The sequence below is a fragment of the Cervus elaphus genome, chromosome 12 (assembly GCF_910594005.1).
Source record: "Cervus elaphus chromosome 12, mCerEla1.1, whole genome shotgun sequence".
In the NCBI taxonomy this organism is placed as follows: domain Eukaryota; kingdom Metazoa; phylum Chordata; class Mammalia; order Artiodactyla; family Cervidae; genus Cervus; species Cervus elaphus.
In genome coordinates, this window is record NC_057826.1 from 1,618,145 (window position 1) to 1,634,749 (window position 16,605).

At 54.5% G+C, this 16,605-nt stretch overlaps 1 protein-coding gene across 2 annotated transcripts in view; it reads left to right on the top strand.

Moving 5' to 3' along the window:
* Positions 1-16,605, top strand: part of NRDE2 (NRDE-2, necessary for RNA interference, domain containing) — a 45,800-nt gene that overhangs the window by 27,454 nt on the left and 1,741 nt on the right. For both annotated transcript variants that reach the window (XM_043919294.1, XM_043919295.1), the window contains 8 exons: positions 1,211-1,616; positions 2,988-3,121; positions 4,525-4,645; positions 6,754-6,929; positions 10,459-10,845; positions 12,047-12,945; positions 14,016-14,154; positions 16,382-16,453. In XM_043919294.1, coding sequence (XP_043775229.1) covers positions 1,211-1,616; positions 2,988-3,121; positions 4,525-4,645; positions 6,754-6,929; positions 10,459-10,845; positions 12,047-12,945; positions 14,016-14,154; positions 16,382-16,453 — 2,334 coding nt within the window. The remainder of the gene's footprint in view (positions 1-1,210; positions 1,617-2,987; positions 3,122-4,524; positions 4,646-6,753; positions 6,930-10,458; positions 10,846-12,046; positions 12,946-14,015; positions 14,155-16,381; positions 16,454-16,605) is intronic.

Genomic DNA, 16,605 nt, shown 5'->3' on the forward strand with positions numbered 1-16,605 from the left:
AGGGGGTGACTGGCCACTCGGGAGTAAGAAACAGCCTCCAAGAGATGGTGAACTGTGAACAGAAAGGGGGTGGGTGTTCGCCACGCAGCGGGGAGGTGTTCCTGAAGTTCAAGAGAACATGCGGAGTGCACAGGGTGGTCGGCAGTGACGTGGCTAGAGCTACCAGCTCCCTTTCTGAAATACGTGGTTCTGTCTTTGTCCCACTTATTTTTGGAACCACTTATGTAATTACCACATTTGTCCCACATTCGGCTGTGTTATTGGTAAAATCGGCTTTTCAGAAAAGATTTTCAAGACACTGCATGCTAGTTATTGATACAGAAATCTAAGTTTAAAATGACGGGGACTCTCGAGGTAGTCCAGTGCCTAAGTCTCCGTGCTCCACGTGCAGAGGGCTCAGGTTCAATCCCTGGCCGGGGAACTAGATCCCACAAGCTGCAGCTGAGACCTGGCGCAGCCAGGTAAATAAGTAAGTAAATCAGTTCAGTTCAGTCGCTCATTCGTGTCCGACTCTTTGCGACCCCATGGACTGCAGCACGCCAGGCCTCCCTGTCCATCACCAACTCCCAGAGTTTACCCAAACTCATGTCCATTGAGTTGGTGATGCCATCCAACCATCTCATCCTCTGTCATCCCCTTCTCCTCCTGCCTTCAGTCTTTCCCAGCATCAGAGTCTTTTCCAAATGAGTCAATTCTTTGCATCAGATGGCCAAAGTATTGGAGTTTCAGCTTCAGCATCAGTCCTTCCAATGAACATTCAGGACTGATTTCCTTTAGGATGGACTGGTTGTATCTCCTTGCTGTCCAAGGGACTCTGAAGAGATAAGAGAGTGGATAGGGCTTTCCAGGTGGTGCCATTGGTAAAGAACCCTCCTGCCAGTGCAGGAGACGTAAGAGATGGGGGTTCGATCCCTGGGTCAGGAATATCCCTGGAGGAGGAAATGGCAACCCACTTCAGTATTCTTGCCTGGAGAGTCCCATGGACAGGGGCGCCTGGCGGGCTACAGTCCATGGGGTCTCAGCGAGTCGGACATGTCTTACCAACTAAACTCCCAACCCCAAACACAAGACCAGAGCTACCAACCCAAAGAGCAGTTGGTCGTGTGGAGTGAGCAGCCCTGTGGGCCTTGTAAGTCACTCCTCGAGCAGCGTCGACACCCTGGGCCCCCGGTTCTGCTTGCCTGTGTGAGTGGGTGTTTTTGTTGTCAAGGACGAGGTCATGAGAAGTCCGGGCCTCTACGCCGTGGAGGAAGGAGAGGCGGAGACACGGAAGCGGTCCCTGAGGCTGGTCCTGGAGAAGAAGCTGGCCATCCTGGAGCGGGCCATCGAGAGCAACCCGAGCAGTGTGGACCTGAAGCTTGCCAAGCTGAAGCTCTGCGCTGAGTTCTGGGAGCCCACCACTCTGCTCAAAGAGTGGCAGAAACTGATCTTCTTACATCCCAACAACACAGCCCTCTGGCAGAAATACCTGTTGTTTTGCCAGAGCCAATTCAGCACCTTCTCCGTATCAAAAATTCAGAGTCTCTACGGGAAGTGCTTGAGCACCCTGTCCGCCGTGAGGGACGGCAGCATCGTCTCCCACCCCGAGCTGCCGGGCACTGAGGAGGCCATGTTTGGTAAGAAGACAGCGACCCAGTCCAGTGACGTGGAAGGGGTGGGTCTTTCTTTTGGCTTCATTGAAAATAGTTTATCTTTGATTTATTTTAGGAAAGTCTAAGTTGATAAAACTGATGCTTAAAAAAGGGTATTATGACTCCTTTTGATGACGGGTTACCGCCACCCCCCGCCCCCCCCCCCACCTTCTGGGCAGCGGGAGGCATTAAGCCAGTATAGTTCGGAAAATATCGCCAGACTAGAAGCTCCAACTCTTCCACTTGTTATTCGGGTAAATGCAGTCTCTTAACTGCTTTGGCTGTTGGTGGCCTTATCTGTTGAGATGCCCACGTCTCACCCCATTGTGGGGGCTTAGGTGGTCACGCTTGCAGGGTGCCCTGGCTGGCCGGAAATCACTGATAGATACAGGTTACTGGTATCATTATACTGTTAACATTTTCAGTAGGTCCCAAAGGAGACTAGACTATGTTACACATTTTGTTCAGTAATGCGATCCCAGAGACGGCGTGTTACACTGGAGTGTACCACTCCTGACCTGAATGCTGGGTTTGCCCTTCACAGGTTCCTGTGTGACCTTGGGTAGGTTCCTTAATGTGTGTGAGCTGTAGTTTCTCCCCCAGCAACAGCGGTCCAATACCTGCTTCACAGGAGGGCCGTACGTGTCAGCTGAGACGGCATATGGGGAGCCTAGCTCAGGGTCTCACTCAGCAGCAGGCGTTTCTTTGATCAAATCCCTGCTATTGAATATTGCTACTAACTTCTAAAGATAGAAGAAATATATTGCTCTAGAAATAATAAACATTTGCGTCACTGCCTTAAAGGGGCTCATGTCTGATATTATGTGTTGATATGCTCAAACAGCTTAATGGTATCTTGTAGAGAGAATTGAACCACAGTTTATTTTAAATGAACTGAAAATTTCAGACATGGAACCCAGATTTGTTTACAGCAGGACTGAGTCTATGATGGAAATTGCTGGTGAATAATGCCATCTAGTGATCAACTGAGTACAGAGCTTGGCTCTCTGATTTAAAAAAAAATCTACTGCGCCATCCTTTTCCCAGAGTTTTTCTCATAATAATGAGCTCAGAGTACTTGATAACCAATATTCAGACCATCCACCGGTCTTGTTTTATCGTTACTATTTGTACTCTGTGGCTGTTTCCTTTAAAAATGAGAATAAATGTACTATGACTGCAGTATGTTACTTGGGTCCTTTAAAGTCAGGACCTGCTTGTCTCTCCAATTGGAAGCTACGACAGTCGCTGGTTTCGGGGAGAAGACGGCCGGGTGCCGAGCTGCACGCTGTGGGAGCTGGCCTCTCCCCGTCCAGGTGCTCACCAGGCTTGTCCCCTCTGCTCTCCCGCCCTCAGCCCTCTTCCTCCAGCAGTGCCACTTCCTGCGGCAGGCGGGCCACTCCGAGAAGGCCGTCTCTCTGTTCCAGGCCATGGTCGACTTCACGTTCTTCAAGCCCGACAGTGTGCAGGGCCTGCCCACCAAAGGCCAGGTGCGTGTCCTGCCCGAGTCCCGGCTTCTGTCTCCGCCCCTCCCTCTTTTAGGGAGGGGCGTGGGTAATAGGAGTTGGTGGTAGTATTTTCAAAATATTTATATCCTCCTTACATCAGTTGAGGGTTGTCTCAGAAATATCCTGGCAATGCTAGGAAAATTCCGTCACAAAAGTAGTGAAGCATTGAGAGCTGAAAGACGCTCTCTCCACCTCCCCAGCTATAAGGACTCACTGATGTCCTTTTTTTTCCCTCTTACTATCAGCCCCTGTTACCACCCACCTCCAGGAAAGCAGTTATCATGCCTTGTATTTTTTTTAAATTTTTTCATAATTTTATATTTTATTTGACTAGGTCTCCGTGCAGGCTGTTCCCTAGTTGTGGTGCTTGGGCTTCTCATTGTGGTGGTGTCTCTTGATGTGGAACAGGGGCTCTGGAGTGTTTCAGCTTCAGTACTTAGAACCCTCGGGCTCTGGGGCGCAGACTCAGGAGCTGTCGTGCACAGGCTCAGTTGTCTGTCTGAGGCATGTAGGATCTTCTTGGACCAGGGATCGAACTTGTGTCCCCTGCATTGGCAGGCAGATTCTTTACCAACGAGCCACCAGGGAAGTTGTATCATAGCTTTTAAACTGCGGGTCCTCTCTCCTGCCTCTGCATTCTAACCCGCATCTCATGTCTCTCCCGGGTTACCCTTTCCTCCACCTAAGACCTTGGCTGAAGTTGCAGTGAAATTACATGTTGGTGCTTTGTCAACACTGATCCTAATTTGGGTGGTAGGGGAGGGATATAAGAAAACCTTTTTCCACTTAAGAAAACTAAGTTTTCTACTTGATGAAGAAGGTCTGGTAGGAGATGGACAGGGTATCTCAGTTTATGGTGGACTTTCCAAGGTCTTTCGTGACAGGCTGAGGTCTCCATCTTGTGGAGCTTTCATGAACGGCCTGCAAAAACTTTTTTTATCATCATCATTTTTAACCTTTGTTTTCTGGACAAAATTGGGTTCAGGAATATTGGTTAATATTGACATAACTGATTGTTAGTATAGTAAGCCAGGTAACACAGTTACTTTAAGACGTGTTTTGCTATTTTAAGAAAGGGCTGTACCATAGAAGTGACTCAGTCTCTCTGCAGAGCCCGGGGCGTGGTCAGGGGTTGGGGTCAGAGCTCCCCTCATTCCTACCCCTTGACTGACAGTCTCTGTGATGGGAGGGGTTGCTGACGAGGGTCGGGGCACCGCCCTGGGCTGAAGCCTGGCCCAGGACCAGTCCACGGCGCTTGAGGCTTCGATTACTCTGGAGCGCATGACCAAACCTCAATACAGCTTCCCAACAGACGGTAGGGACTCGGTGCTTGTTGGCACAGAGCTGAACGTGGCGGCTAACCTCCATGTTTTACACCTCGACAGGTGGAGTTCTTTGAGCCCTTCTGGGACAGCGGCGAGCCCCGGGCCGGGGAGAAGGGTGCCCGAGGCTGGAGAGCCTGGATGCACCAGCAGGAGTGGGGCGGCTGGGTGGCCGTCAGCCCAGGTGAGGTGCCTCTCCGCGCAGAGGCCGCTGCCTCTTCCTCGCGGGGTGTTTACATCCTCCTGGTTTGTTTATGTGTGTAAGCGATTCACCAGTGACTCAAGAACGTGATACAGATCCCCAAACGTCAGAAATGCATGCGGTGAAAGACCAGGGAGCGTAGGCTGTTCTTTCCCTAGACACCTTAAAGCAGCCCCCCTACCCCCCGCCAAGAAGCTGGGGAGCAAGTACACCGGGAGGTTCTGTGCACCCTTCACCCGCTGCCCCGGGCGCGGGAGTCACTGCTGGTCTGTCCGTCCGCAGCATCGCTCAGATTTCGCCCGCGTTGTAGGCGCTCATTTCCGCCTGTGTCTGCATTTACCACGCAGCCCCCGCCTCCCTCGAGGCCCCCGTGCGCCCCCTTCTGGCCACCCCACCGCGAACCCCGTCTCCGTTCCCGTTCACTACTGTGTTCTCTCACCTGTTTATATAGGGAATCATATGTGACCCTTTTCAACATTTCTAGTTGTAAAACACACACACAGTTTACCATTCTGGCCATCTTTAAGTATGCAGCTCGGTGACATTAGTCACATTCAGACGCTTGCCACCCATCATCACCACCCATCTCAGCTCGTCCGTCTCCCCCAGCGGCCCCACCCCGGTTCAGCTCGCTCCCCGCTTCCCCCTTTGGCCCCCTGCACCGACCGCCGCCCCCCCACCCCGGGCGCTGAAGAGCAGCGCATGCGCAGTCAGTGCTGCCTGTTCGCCAGCGTCGTGTCCTCGAGGCTTACACGGCGCGGAGCACGTGTCAGTGTTTCTTCCCTTTTTAAGGCTAAATGATTTCCCACCGCATGCATATATCACACACACGACGCATCGCTTCACCTTTCGGCAGTTGTGAATATACCGCCCGGACCGTGGATGTGCAAATACCTGTCTGAGTCCTTCCTTTCAGCTCTTTGGGAAATACACCCAGAGGTGGAACTGCCAGCTCATGTGGTGATTCTGATTCTTTGAGGAACCTCACACAGTTTTTCCACATCAGCTGCACGATTTCACATCCTCAGCACCAGCGCACCAGGGTTCCGATGTCCTCACATCCTCACTGACAGTTGTTTTCTGTATAACTTTTGAAGATCGGCTTTTTCTCATTTGGCAGAATCCCCACGAGATCTCTCCACATTGTGCGTTTATCAGCAGTTTTGCTGTGGCATAGCTGTACCGTACTTTCTCTAGTGGCCTAGTGTAGGACACCTGGGTCATTGCCAGTTTTTGGCTTTTGTGAATAAAACTGCTGTGGGCATTAGTGTAAAGGTTTTTGTGTGAATGTAGGTTTTCATTTTTCTGGGATCAGCACCCAAGAATACAATTTCTAGGTCTTATGGTCAGTGCATTATAGTTTCATAAGAAACTGCCAGACTGTTTTTTGGGTGGCCGTACCATTTTACATACTCTGTTTATTTTTAAATATTGAACTTTAATGGAAGACTCTTTTTTATTCTGCATGTTCAGGGTTAGGAAACAAAGTAAAATAAAATATAGGATATCTTGAATTGCCTCTTTCTTTAAAAGAAAAAGTGAACATGCATGATAATCATAGGGCCACTGGCTAGATATTCTGGCAGCTTAAGAAAACCTAAAGCAGTGCTATCGTTAAATGTCCTTTAGCATTCTAGAATGTGTTGTGCAATACAGTAGCTACTAGCAACACATGGCTGTTTTAATTAAAATTAGTTGAAATAAAATTTGAAATTCAGTTATTCTACCGGCTACGATTCAAGTGCCCAGCAAGTCACATGTGGCTACCATATCACACAGAATTAGAACATTCTCATCATCACAGAAAGTTCTCCTGGACAGTTCTCTTCTAAAATATGTCATTCCCATTTTTTAATTGCTGTGATAGCATAAAAAATCATCTGATTCATCGGCTCACCTTCCTTTCCTGGGAACCTGACTGATTATGGGAGAGTCCGTAAATGCCACTGAGTGGCCCAGAAGGCCGGGCCTGGGTCACGTTTGTCTCAGCCTTCCGGGTGTGACCCCGTCCCTGGCCAAGCAGGTGGGTTTAAGGGTTGAGGGCGGCGCTGTCCGCTGGTTCGGTTGCTGGAAGTTTCATTTTTGCCTAGATGACGAGGATGAGGAGCCGGAGGACGAGGAGCAGGATATCAGAGACAAGACTCTGCCCCGGTGGCGGATCTGGCTGGCTGCCGAGCGGTCCCGAGACCGCAGGCACTGGCGGCCGTGGCGCCCGGACAAGGCCAGGAAGCAGACGGAGGAGGACTGTGAGGATCCCGAGCGACAGGTGAGGCCCCTGCACCCCAGCGGCGCGCCTCTGCTGCGCTGTGTGAGCCCCCGCCTGGCTCGGGAGTGGCTGACCTGCTCCCGCTCCCATCTCAGAAACGTCCTCTCCCGGGAAACGGGCGGGGCTGCGCTGGCTGCTGGTGATGGAGGAGCCTCGAGGCGCTCACCCTGACGGTCCCCGAGGAGGCGGTTGGGTCTGGTGGTCAGCCCTCTGGAGACTGGCTTCCAGGTTATTCAGTCAGTTTTCCACATTAAGCCTTGAGGGCTCAAGGTTGGAAATCATGGAGTCACTGTCCTAGATTCTTCCTCTGTGTCCACGTTCCCCGCTCTTGATCCTTGAAGATGCGTGTGTGTGTGACTCGGGAGATGGGGGCAGGAGGTGCAGGCCGAGTGGGGACAGTGGGGGACCAGGCCCGTCCTCCCGGGGAGGAAGTAGCATTTATTGAGCGCTGGTGCTTGCCAGGTACTCAGGCTCCCTCCCTCAGGGCCTGGTGCCCTTCTGTACGGCTGGCAGCTCTGCAAGTTTCTGTTGTTGTTCAGTCGCTAAGTTGTGTCTGACTCTTTGCGACCCCATGGACTGCAGCATGCCAGGCCTCCCTGTCCATCACCAACTCCCGGAGTTTACCCAAACTCATGTCCATCGAGTCAGTGATGCCATCCAACCATCTCATCCTCTGTCGTCCCTTTCTTCTCCTGCCTTCAAATCTTTCCCAGCATCAGGGTCTTTTCCAGTGAGCTGGCTCTTCACATCAGGTGGCCAGAGTATTGGAGCTTCAACATCAGTTCTTCTAATGAATACTCAGGGTTGATGACCTTTAGGACTGACTGCTTTGATCTCCTTGCAGTCCAGGGGACTCTCAAGAGTCTTTTCTAGCTCCACAATTCGAAAGCATCAATTCTTTGGGGCTCAGTCTTCTTTATGGTCCAACTCTCACATCCATACATGACCACTAGAAAAACCATAGCTTTGATTATATGAACCTTTGTCAGCAAAGTGATGTCTCTTCTTTTTAATACACTGTCTAGGTTGGTCATAGCTTTTCTTCCAAGGAGCAAGCATCTTTTAATTTCATGGCTGCAGTCACCGTCCACAGTGATTTTCGAACCCAAGAAGTTTTACATTAAAATAAAGGAAGAAATTCTATTTTGATACCTGGAATTGAGCCACTTTGACAAAATACCAACCACAGTCTGCCCCAAACGACGAGGGGGTTAGGGTTAGGGTTAGGGTTAGGGTCCTCGGCCCCCGGCAGTTGGGTTAGGGTTAGGGGTTAGGGTTAGGGTCCTCGGCCCCCCGGCAGTTGGGTTAGGGTTAGGGTTAGGGTCCTCGGCCCCCGGCAGTTGGGTTAGGGTTAGGGGTTAGGGTTAGGGTCCTCGGCCCCCCGGCAGTTGGGTTAGGGTTAGGGTTAGGGGTTAGGGTTAGGGTTAGGGTCCTCGGCCCCCCGGCAGTTGGGTTAGGGTTAGGGTCCTCGGCCCCCGGCAGTTGGGTTAGGGTTAGGGTTAGGGTCCTCGGCCCCCGGCAGTTGGGTTAGGGTTAGGGTTAGGGTCCTCGGCCCCCGGCAGTTGGGTTAGGGTTAGGGTTAGGGTCCTCGGCCCCCGGCAGTTGGGTTAGGGTTAGGGTTAGGGTCCTCGGCCCCCGGCAGTTGGGTTAGGGGTTAGGGTTAGGGTCCTCGGCCCCCGGCAGTTGGGTTAGGGGTTAGGGTTAGGGTTAGGGTCCTCAGCCCCCGGCAGTTGGGTTAGGGTTAGGGTTAGGGTCCTCGGCCCCCGGCAGTTGGGTTAGGGTTAGGGGTTAGGGTTAGGGTCCTCGGCCCCCGGCAGTTGGGTTAGGGTTAGGGTCCTCGGCCCCCGGCAGTTGGGTTAGGGTTAGGGTCAGGGTCCTCGGCCCCCGGCAGTTGGGAATCTGAGTATAACTTTGCAGTCAGCCCTTTGCATCCAAGGTTCCGTAGCCTCAGATTCAACCAGCCGTGGGTCATGTGGTCCTGGGGGACATGCTTAGTGAAAAAACCCATGTGCAAGTTAGGGTCTGGGTCCGCAGTGTGCCTGGCCTCTGACAGTCACGGGTACAGACCGAGAGGTTTTACAGCAGCTAGGCTCCCAGGCTCTGACAAAGCACGAGCCTCGAGGTGGGGACTTTTCCTGTTTGCATCTGCGTCCCCAGTGTCTGGACAGAGGATGCCCCGTGACAAGGCCTCTGCCAATCCTCGATGTCGAGTGAGCATCTGTCTGATCTGGGTGCTTGCACTCCAGCAGAGGGTTCGGGATGGCTGAAGGCCCCAGAGGACTGGGGTGTCCCAGGAGAGGTGAAGGGGGTGGCCAGACTGGGGTTAAGCACCCAGGATCGGGGAGAAGGAGAGAGGTGCTCTCTGGGCAGGAGGGAGCGGCCAGATTCCCAGGGAACTGAGTCTGCATGAGAGGTCCCCGCCCTGGCTGAGTCGAAGTTTTCAGAAAGTGGGTGGGGTTTGTCTTTGGTGTGTGAGGGTTTTACATGGCTGACCTCCAGAAGTTAGTTCTCGAGGCTCAGCAATTTGACGATTTCCCGGAAGCTCATTCCTGGAGCCACGTACTGCTGTGAGCAGTTTCGTAGATTTCTTTGCTTTGGTGAAAACCTGGAGCAGAAAAGCTTTTTGATTAATTGATGGTTCTGATGGGTCGAGTCCCAGGTGGTCCAGTCTTATCGTGGTCCTCTTTGCTGAGGGCGGCAGACACCAGGTGGACAGGGCCGGAGACGGAGTGTAGTCCCCGAGGCCTCACGGTTTAAAGCTGTGACGTGAAGCCAGCAGTGAGCACAGTTAGTATGAGGCCCTTATAATCGCTCCCAGCATGGCCCGTTGCTCCCGCAGTCTCCTTTTTCCTTTGCTGCTATTTATATATTTTGGAGCATATTTTTCATTTCCTGAAGCAATTTGGTACAAAGAAACCACAAAACAGTAACGTTCTTCTATCTTGAAATAAAAATTTTTCCCAACTGTAACTTTTGAAAGTAACTATAAAAGCGACGCCGTGTGTTCTCAGAAGCGAATGCGATTCTGGATTTCCTGTGAATCCATCAGGTGACCTCGGCAGTCCCTGCTGTGGTGTTCCCTCCCGCGGAGGGCGCCCAGGAGGGGTGAGACCCTGCCCCCGGTGCCCACCCGCCCCCCTCAGCTTGCCTCATCTCACAGAAAACCTGGCTCCCGTGTGTTTAAAATTGAGTAACGCTGGCGCACATCCATATAAAAACAATTGCTGGGGGTGGTGAGGGGCCGCCCGGTGGCTCAGTGGTCGGGAATCCACCTGCCCAGCAGGAGACGGGCTCGGGCCCTGGTCCGGGAAGAGCCCACCCGCGTGGGGCAGTGGAGCCCGTGTGCCCCAGGGCGCGGGCTCTGCAGGGAGACGCCCGGCTCCGCGGCTCGAGGGGAGCCCCGCTCACGGCGACAGGAGCGCCGCCCAGGCAGCAGCAAGGACCCGGCACGGCCACACACAGTTTACAAAGGCGGTGGGAAGCGTCTGTCTGTTCGCAGCATTCGGTCACACCGTCTTTGTCCTCGCAGGTGTTGTTTGACGATCTCGGGCAGTCTCTGATCCGACTTTCCAGCCCGGATCTCCAGTTTCAGCTGATTGCAGCCTTCCTGCAGTTCCTGGGGGTGCCTTCCGGCTTCAGCCCTCCCGCCTCCTGCCTTTATCTGGCCATGGATGAGAACAGCATCTTTGACAACGAACTTTATGACGAAAAGCCCTTGACTTTCCTCGACCTCTCCTGCTCCGGCGTCGGCTGTGTGGGCCGCATGGACCCTCTGGGTGGCCGGCACTGGCCCCGGGGTCCCAGTCGAGAGGGTGAGGAGTTTATCCGCAACGTCTTCCACCTGGCGCTGCCTCTGTTTGCAGGCAGGGAGCGGTCTCAGCTCTGCGTCTTCTGGCTACGGTACGAGATCACCAAGGTAACGCCGGGCCCCCCTCCCTGGGTGGGGACCTCAGCTCCTGTGGCTCTGTCGGCAGGGTGGCGGGCTCTCGGTGTCCTGCAGGGCGCCGGGCCACAGCACCTCCTCCTTCAGGGACCCGAGGGCACCGCGTGTGGGGCTGCCCCGTCTCGGGGCCGCAGGGAAGAGGGGGACTGAGTCCAGCTGTCAGTGACCGGAGCTGTTTGTTGTGCTGACTCCGTTACCGATGTCTGTGACCGTCAGCAGTTAGTGTTAAGGACCACGCTTAAGCTGGGCTAGAGGATTTAAGGACTTAATAAAATAGATAAAATAAGCTACTTACTCTGCTTTTTAGTATCCATTACCCCCTGGAAATTTGTCTAGGATTGACTCTCCTGCCCTCTGCTGGCCACCAGCTAGAATTAAATTTTAACGCCCAAAGTTCTGATCCCTTAATGGCAAAGGGCACACACCAGGCTGTGTTGTTAAAATAGTGTCTGGTAAACTCTGATGGGGCTTCCCTGCTGGCTCAGCAGTAAAGAATCTACCTGCCAATGCAGGAGATGCGGGTTTGATCCTTGGCTCAGGAAGAGTCCCCTGGAGGAGGAGATGGCAACCCACTCCAGTGTTCTTGCCTGGGAAATCCTATGGACAGAGGAGCCTGGCCTGCTACAGTCCATGGGGTCCCAAGTATTGGACACAACTTAGCGACTAAACAACAACATTTGTTGATCACCTATCTTTGAAGAAGGCTGTTTGGGGTGTATAAGCCTTGTTACAGGAGTGTCAGATGGAAACCTGGGCGTGTTCATTTCAGGGCTCCTGTGGCCTTGGTAGAATCCTGACCTATTTCTCAGGGAGCCTATGTGTTTACCAGTTATGTGACGGAGGCAGGCAGTGTAGATGCCTTGTGTGGCTTCCTGCAGCTGACAGTACAAAGAAAAAACGAAAGTGTAGTCACTCAGTCTTGTCTGACTCTCTGTGACCCCATGGACTGCAGCCCGCCAGGCTCCTCTGTCCATGGGATTCTCCAGGCAAGAAGACTGGAGTGCGTTGCCATTCCCTTCTCCAGGGGATCTTCCCCACCCAGGGATGGAACCCAGGTCTCCCACATTGCAGGCAGATTATTTACCATTTGAGCCACCAGAGGACTCGACAGTACAAAGGGATGTCTTTAACGTTTCGGAGCGTTTGAAGTCATTCTTTTCCTTTTTACCTTTAGGTCATTTGGTGTCTGCACACTAAAAACAAGAAGAGATTAAAGTCACTAGGAAAGAACTGCAAAAAACTAGCCAAGAATCTCCTCAAGGAGCCAGACAACCGCAACAGCTCTTGCCTCTGGCAGCAGTACGCGCATCTGGAGTGGTTGCTGGGCAACACGGAGGATGCCCGGAAGGTCTTCGAGGCGGCCCTGGGCACCGCGGGCGGCGGCCTGGCTGACGCGGACCTCTGTGAGCTCGGCCTGCTCTACGCGGCGCTGGAGGCGGAGCTCTCGCCGCCTGTGGGCGGGGCGGCGCCTGCGCGCGCGGTGCGCGTGCTGACGGGGCTGGCCGAGCGCGGCCCATCCGGGCCCTGCCCCGGACAGCCCTCGGCCGTGCACGTGCTGAAGGCTCGGAAGGCGTATGAACACGCGCTGGAGGACTGCCTGGCGGAGCGCCGCGGCCCCGACCAGGGCCTGCCCGACCGCCTCAGCCGCCTGGTCACCCTGGCGAAGTGCTTCATGCTCTTCCAGTACCTGACCGTGGGCGTTGGCGCCGCTGCGCGCGTCTATGAGCAGGTGTTTGCAGGGCTCAGGGGCTCCGTCTCCGCCGAGGGTGCTGGCCTGGAGGGCGCCCTGGAGGCCGTCACCCTGATGCACACCAGCCTGCTCAGGTTCCACGGCCGGGTTGCCGCCCACCCGCTGGCTCCCCTGCGAGAGGCGCTCTCAGAGGCTTTACGGTTGTACCCGGGCAACCAGCTTCTCTGGAGGTCGTACGTGCAGATTCAGAGCAAGTCCCACAGCGCCAGCAGGACCAGAAGATTCTTCCAAGCCGTCACCAGGTCCGCCAAACACCTAGAGCCGTGGCTGTTCGCCATTGAAGCGGAGAGAATGAGGAAGAGACTGGTGGACGCCGTGCAGAGGTAGTTACAGAGCACCTCGTCCGTGGTCCGCAGGCCCCCCATGTGGTCATGGTTCCCACAGCCCAACAGCCTCTGGAAGACACAAATGCTCGCGGCCCAGGGCCTGGAACGCCTGCGGGGCTGGCGGGAGCGGTGCGGTCTGTGTTACCGGAAAATGCCTTGAAAAAGGAAAGAGATATGCAAGGAGCGGCAGGAAAGTGTGCTGAAAAAGGAGTGAGGGCAGAGAGCGGCCCCTTTGCCAGGGCTCCTGGGGTGTCTCCCAGGCCTCGCTCCGGGGCGTCCTGGGCTTTGCTTCTGGTGCCTGAGTCTGACGGCCCCGCCTGCGGGGTCTGAGACCTTGTAGAGCAAGTGTCGGGCAGGCACTCGGGCCTGGAGTCAAATCCCAGCGCTTCCACTTGGCACCTGTGTGATCTTGGGCAGGGCGGCTCACAGCTCTGGTCTGTTCCCTTTCTGTAAAATGGGAATAATTAAAGAGCCTGCCTCAGAGGTTTTCTGGGAAGACGGAGTGCTGAGCACAGACTCCAAAATAGTTACTAGCCTGTGTTATTATCACTGGTGATAACGGGGTCACGCTTTAAATGTCTTTTTAGATAACACTGTTATGTCTGAACATTAAGCAGTATAGGCTTGGGCACGTGTTAGCTGAGGCATCGTTTTTCCTTCTAGAACCTTTGTTGTTTTACTCTGACCTGAGAGAGGCGGTGTTCAGATTGCCTCTGAATAGTGTTTCAGTTTCCTTGTGTTTTACCCCTCCCATTCGAATTTTATTCACTGTGCTTTGAACTGAAAGGTCTCACGTAAGTGTGCACTCTGCGGATGAAGGGCAGGTTCTCCTGAGAAAAGGAGTCCGTGTGCCCTCAGGGTGGACTCCGCGGGGTGGAGGCACCACCGAGCCTGGGTGCTGCGCTCCGCCAGCCCTGGAGGAGCCGCGTCTCCCCTGCGCCACGCGCCCCCGCGCCCCAGACCCGGGGCAGCACTGCCCGCCACACGCTCCGACCGCCCGTCGCTGACCCCGCTGCGGCCTCAGCCCGAGCCGTTGTCCCGGAGTCACGTGAGCCTCTGTCTTGCAGGGTGGACGGCAGAGAGGTCCACGCCACCCTTCCCGAGATCGGCCTGACGCACCGGATCAGAGCCCTGTTTGAGAGCGCCATGCGGAGCGCCCACGGCAGCCAGTGCCCCTTGCTGTGGAGGATGTACCTGAACTTCCTGGTAGGGACGGACGCCGGGGCTGTTCCCTGCAGAGCTGCTTCCTCTTCCAGAAGAGCGGGGCAGGGGCGCCCGGGACCCGGGAGGGGCCTGGTTCAGTGAGGGGGGCGCTCAGGACTCGGGAGGGGCCTGGTTCAGTGAGGGGGGCGCTGAGGACCCGGGAGGGGCCTGGTTCAGTGAGGGGGGCGCCCGGGACCCGGGAGGGGCCTGGTTCAATGAGGGGGGCGCTCAGGACTCGGGAGGGGCCTGGTTCAGTGAGGGGGGCGCTGAGGACCCGGGAGGGGCCTGGTTCAGTGAGGGGGGCGCCCGGGACTGGGAGGGGCCTGGTTCAGTGAGGGGGGCGCTCAGGACTCGGGAGGGGCCTGGTTCAGTGAGGGGGGCGCCCGGGACTGGGAGGGGCCTGGTTCAGTGAGGGGGGCGCTGAGGACCCGGGAGGGGCCTGGTTCAGTGAGGGGGGCGCTGAGGACCCGGGAGGGGCCTGGTGGAGTGACTGAGGAGGACTGCCTGGGCGGTTGGCGGCCCCAGGATATCTGTGGGTTTCTGAGTTGACTTCATTGAGGAAACAACTTGGAAATTGGTCTGAGAGCTTTTCATTCAAAAGAGACCTAAATGTGTTGCTATTCTGCTTCTAAGAATTTCCAGGTCCTGATTCTATTTTGTTACTAAAAGGTAATATTCAGTCTGGACTGTGGTTTTTAAAATAGGCATTTCCAAAGTAACTTTGCTTTTACTTAGAAGCACCACAGCCATTTAATTTTGTCAGTGTGTTCTGCAGGCCGAAAGGCAGTTCCTGGGCTTCACTGGGTCTGAGTTGGCTTTGTCTTTGGTTAAAGGCCTGACATTGGGCTGGACTTATATAATACATTTACTGCGGAGTTTTGTGGTTTTTTAGAAACAGCGTCTTCCAGGCCACTTGTCTAGACAGTGTTGTCTAGGCTGTTGTCATATCAAAGTGCCTTCCATTGACTACTGTACCTTTCAGAAGCCCTGAGTGACCTTCCCTATTCATAAATATGTATATTTCTGGTTATTTCCATAGGATAATTTCTCAGAAGTTGATCAAAGTATTTGAACATTTCCCAATGACATTTAATAGAGAGGGGTGTAAAGAGACGCAGAGAGGAAGGTAGGGGCTAGGAGAAGTTCGGGGTTAGAAGTCTGGGCCTCCCCCAGCCTCTTAGAGTCTGTAACTTATCTGGGAGCGCCTCCCCCGAGCTCTGAACGGCCTGGGTAGCTTGTCTCAAGACAGCAGCTCGCAGGCACACACCCAGCACAAACGGGCAGCAGGCGGCTCCAGGATGAATTACCACCAAAGTTTCTGTGGTTTTAACGTTTATTCTTATGCTCAAAAGCGTAGATTTCATGTCTTGCCTCCTGGTGTGGGATGGGAGCCTCCAGAAGTCCAGACTTCAGCTCCACGAGCTCAGCTTGTGCCCACTCATAGCTGTGGGTGCCCGCCCGCAGAGCTGCCTGGGGGCCTGTGACTCCTGGGGGAGGGGCTGGTCCCTTCCTGGGACCTGGGAGAGGGGAGCTGGTGGGGGAGGGGGTGTAGGGGAGCCGGCTTCGCAGCAGGTGTGGGAAGAGCATCTGTGAGGTGAGACTAAGGCTTCATACCTCAGTGTTGTATGAACACTTCCCAGGCGGCACCGGTGGTGAGCCCGCCTGCCAGTGCAGGAGACACGAGACATGGTCCCGTCCCTGGGTCAGGAAGATCCCCTGGAGGAGGACATGGAAGCCCGCTCCAGTGTTCCTGCCTGGAGAATCCCATGGACAGAGGAGCCGGGAGGCTACAGTCCATGGGGTCACACAGAGTCAGACACGACTGAAGTGACTTAGCGTACATGCATTGGATAAAAACATGCTTAGAGTAGAAATGTGCTATTTGCACACTCTCAAGACTGAAATTCCTGATCAGAAATTTGCTCTTGACAAGGTTGTTGACTCAGTTAATCCTGGTTATCTCATTTCTGTAAGATAGTTTTCAGAAAATGGCTAGTGTTAAAGCAAGCCTTTTCTGTCATCACCCTCCTTCTCGGCACATGGGAGAGGAGGAGAGGAAGACAGGTCAGCCGTGTTCAGGGCCCGGTTCAGGCCCGCGGACGCAGCGGAGGCCCCGAGGGCGTCCCACAGCGCGTGGCCCCTGCACCCCTGCCCCGTGTGGGCCAGCGGCTGACGGCCTGAGATTCTGCCTCAGGTCCTCAGTTTTGTATTTTTTTTCCCCTTGCTTCAGGTTTCCTTAGGAAATAAAGAAAGAAGCAAAGGTGTGTTCTACAAAGCACTGCAGAACTGTCCTTGGGCAAAGGTGAGTTCTCCAGGCGTGGTCTCTGGATTCTCAGGGACCTTCCCGCCAGGCCTCATGCGGTCAGTGCCGTGGGCCCGGCCCCTCAGGGCTTCCCACGCCCCCCTGCAGCCGAGGGGCCTGTTTCCTGTCTGGGGGCACAGCTGGTTCCCAGC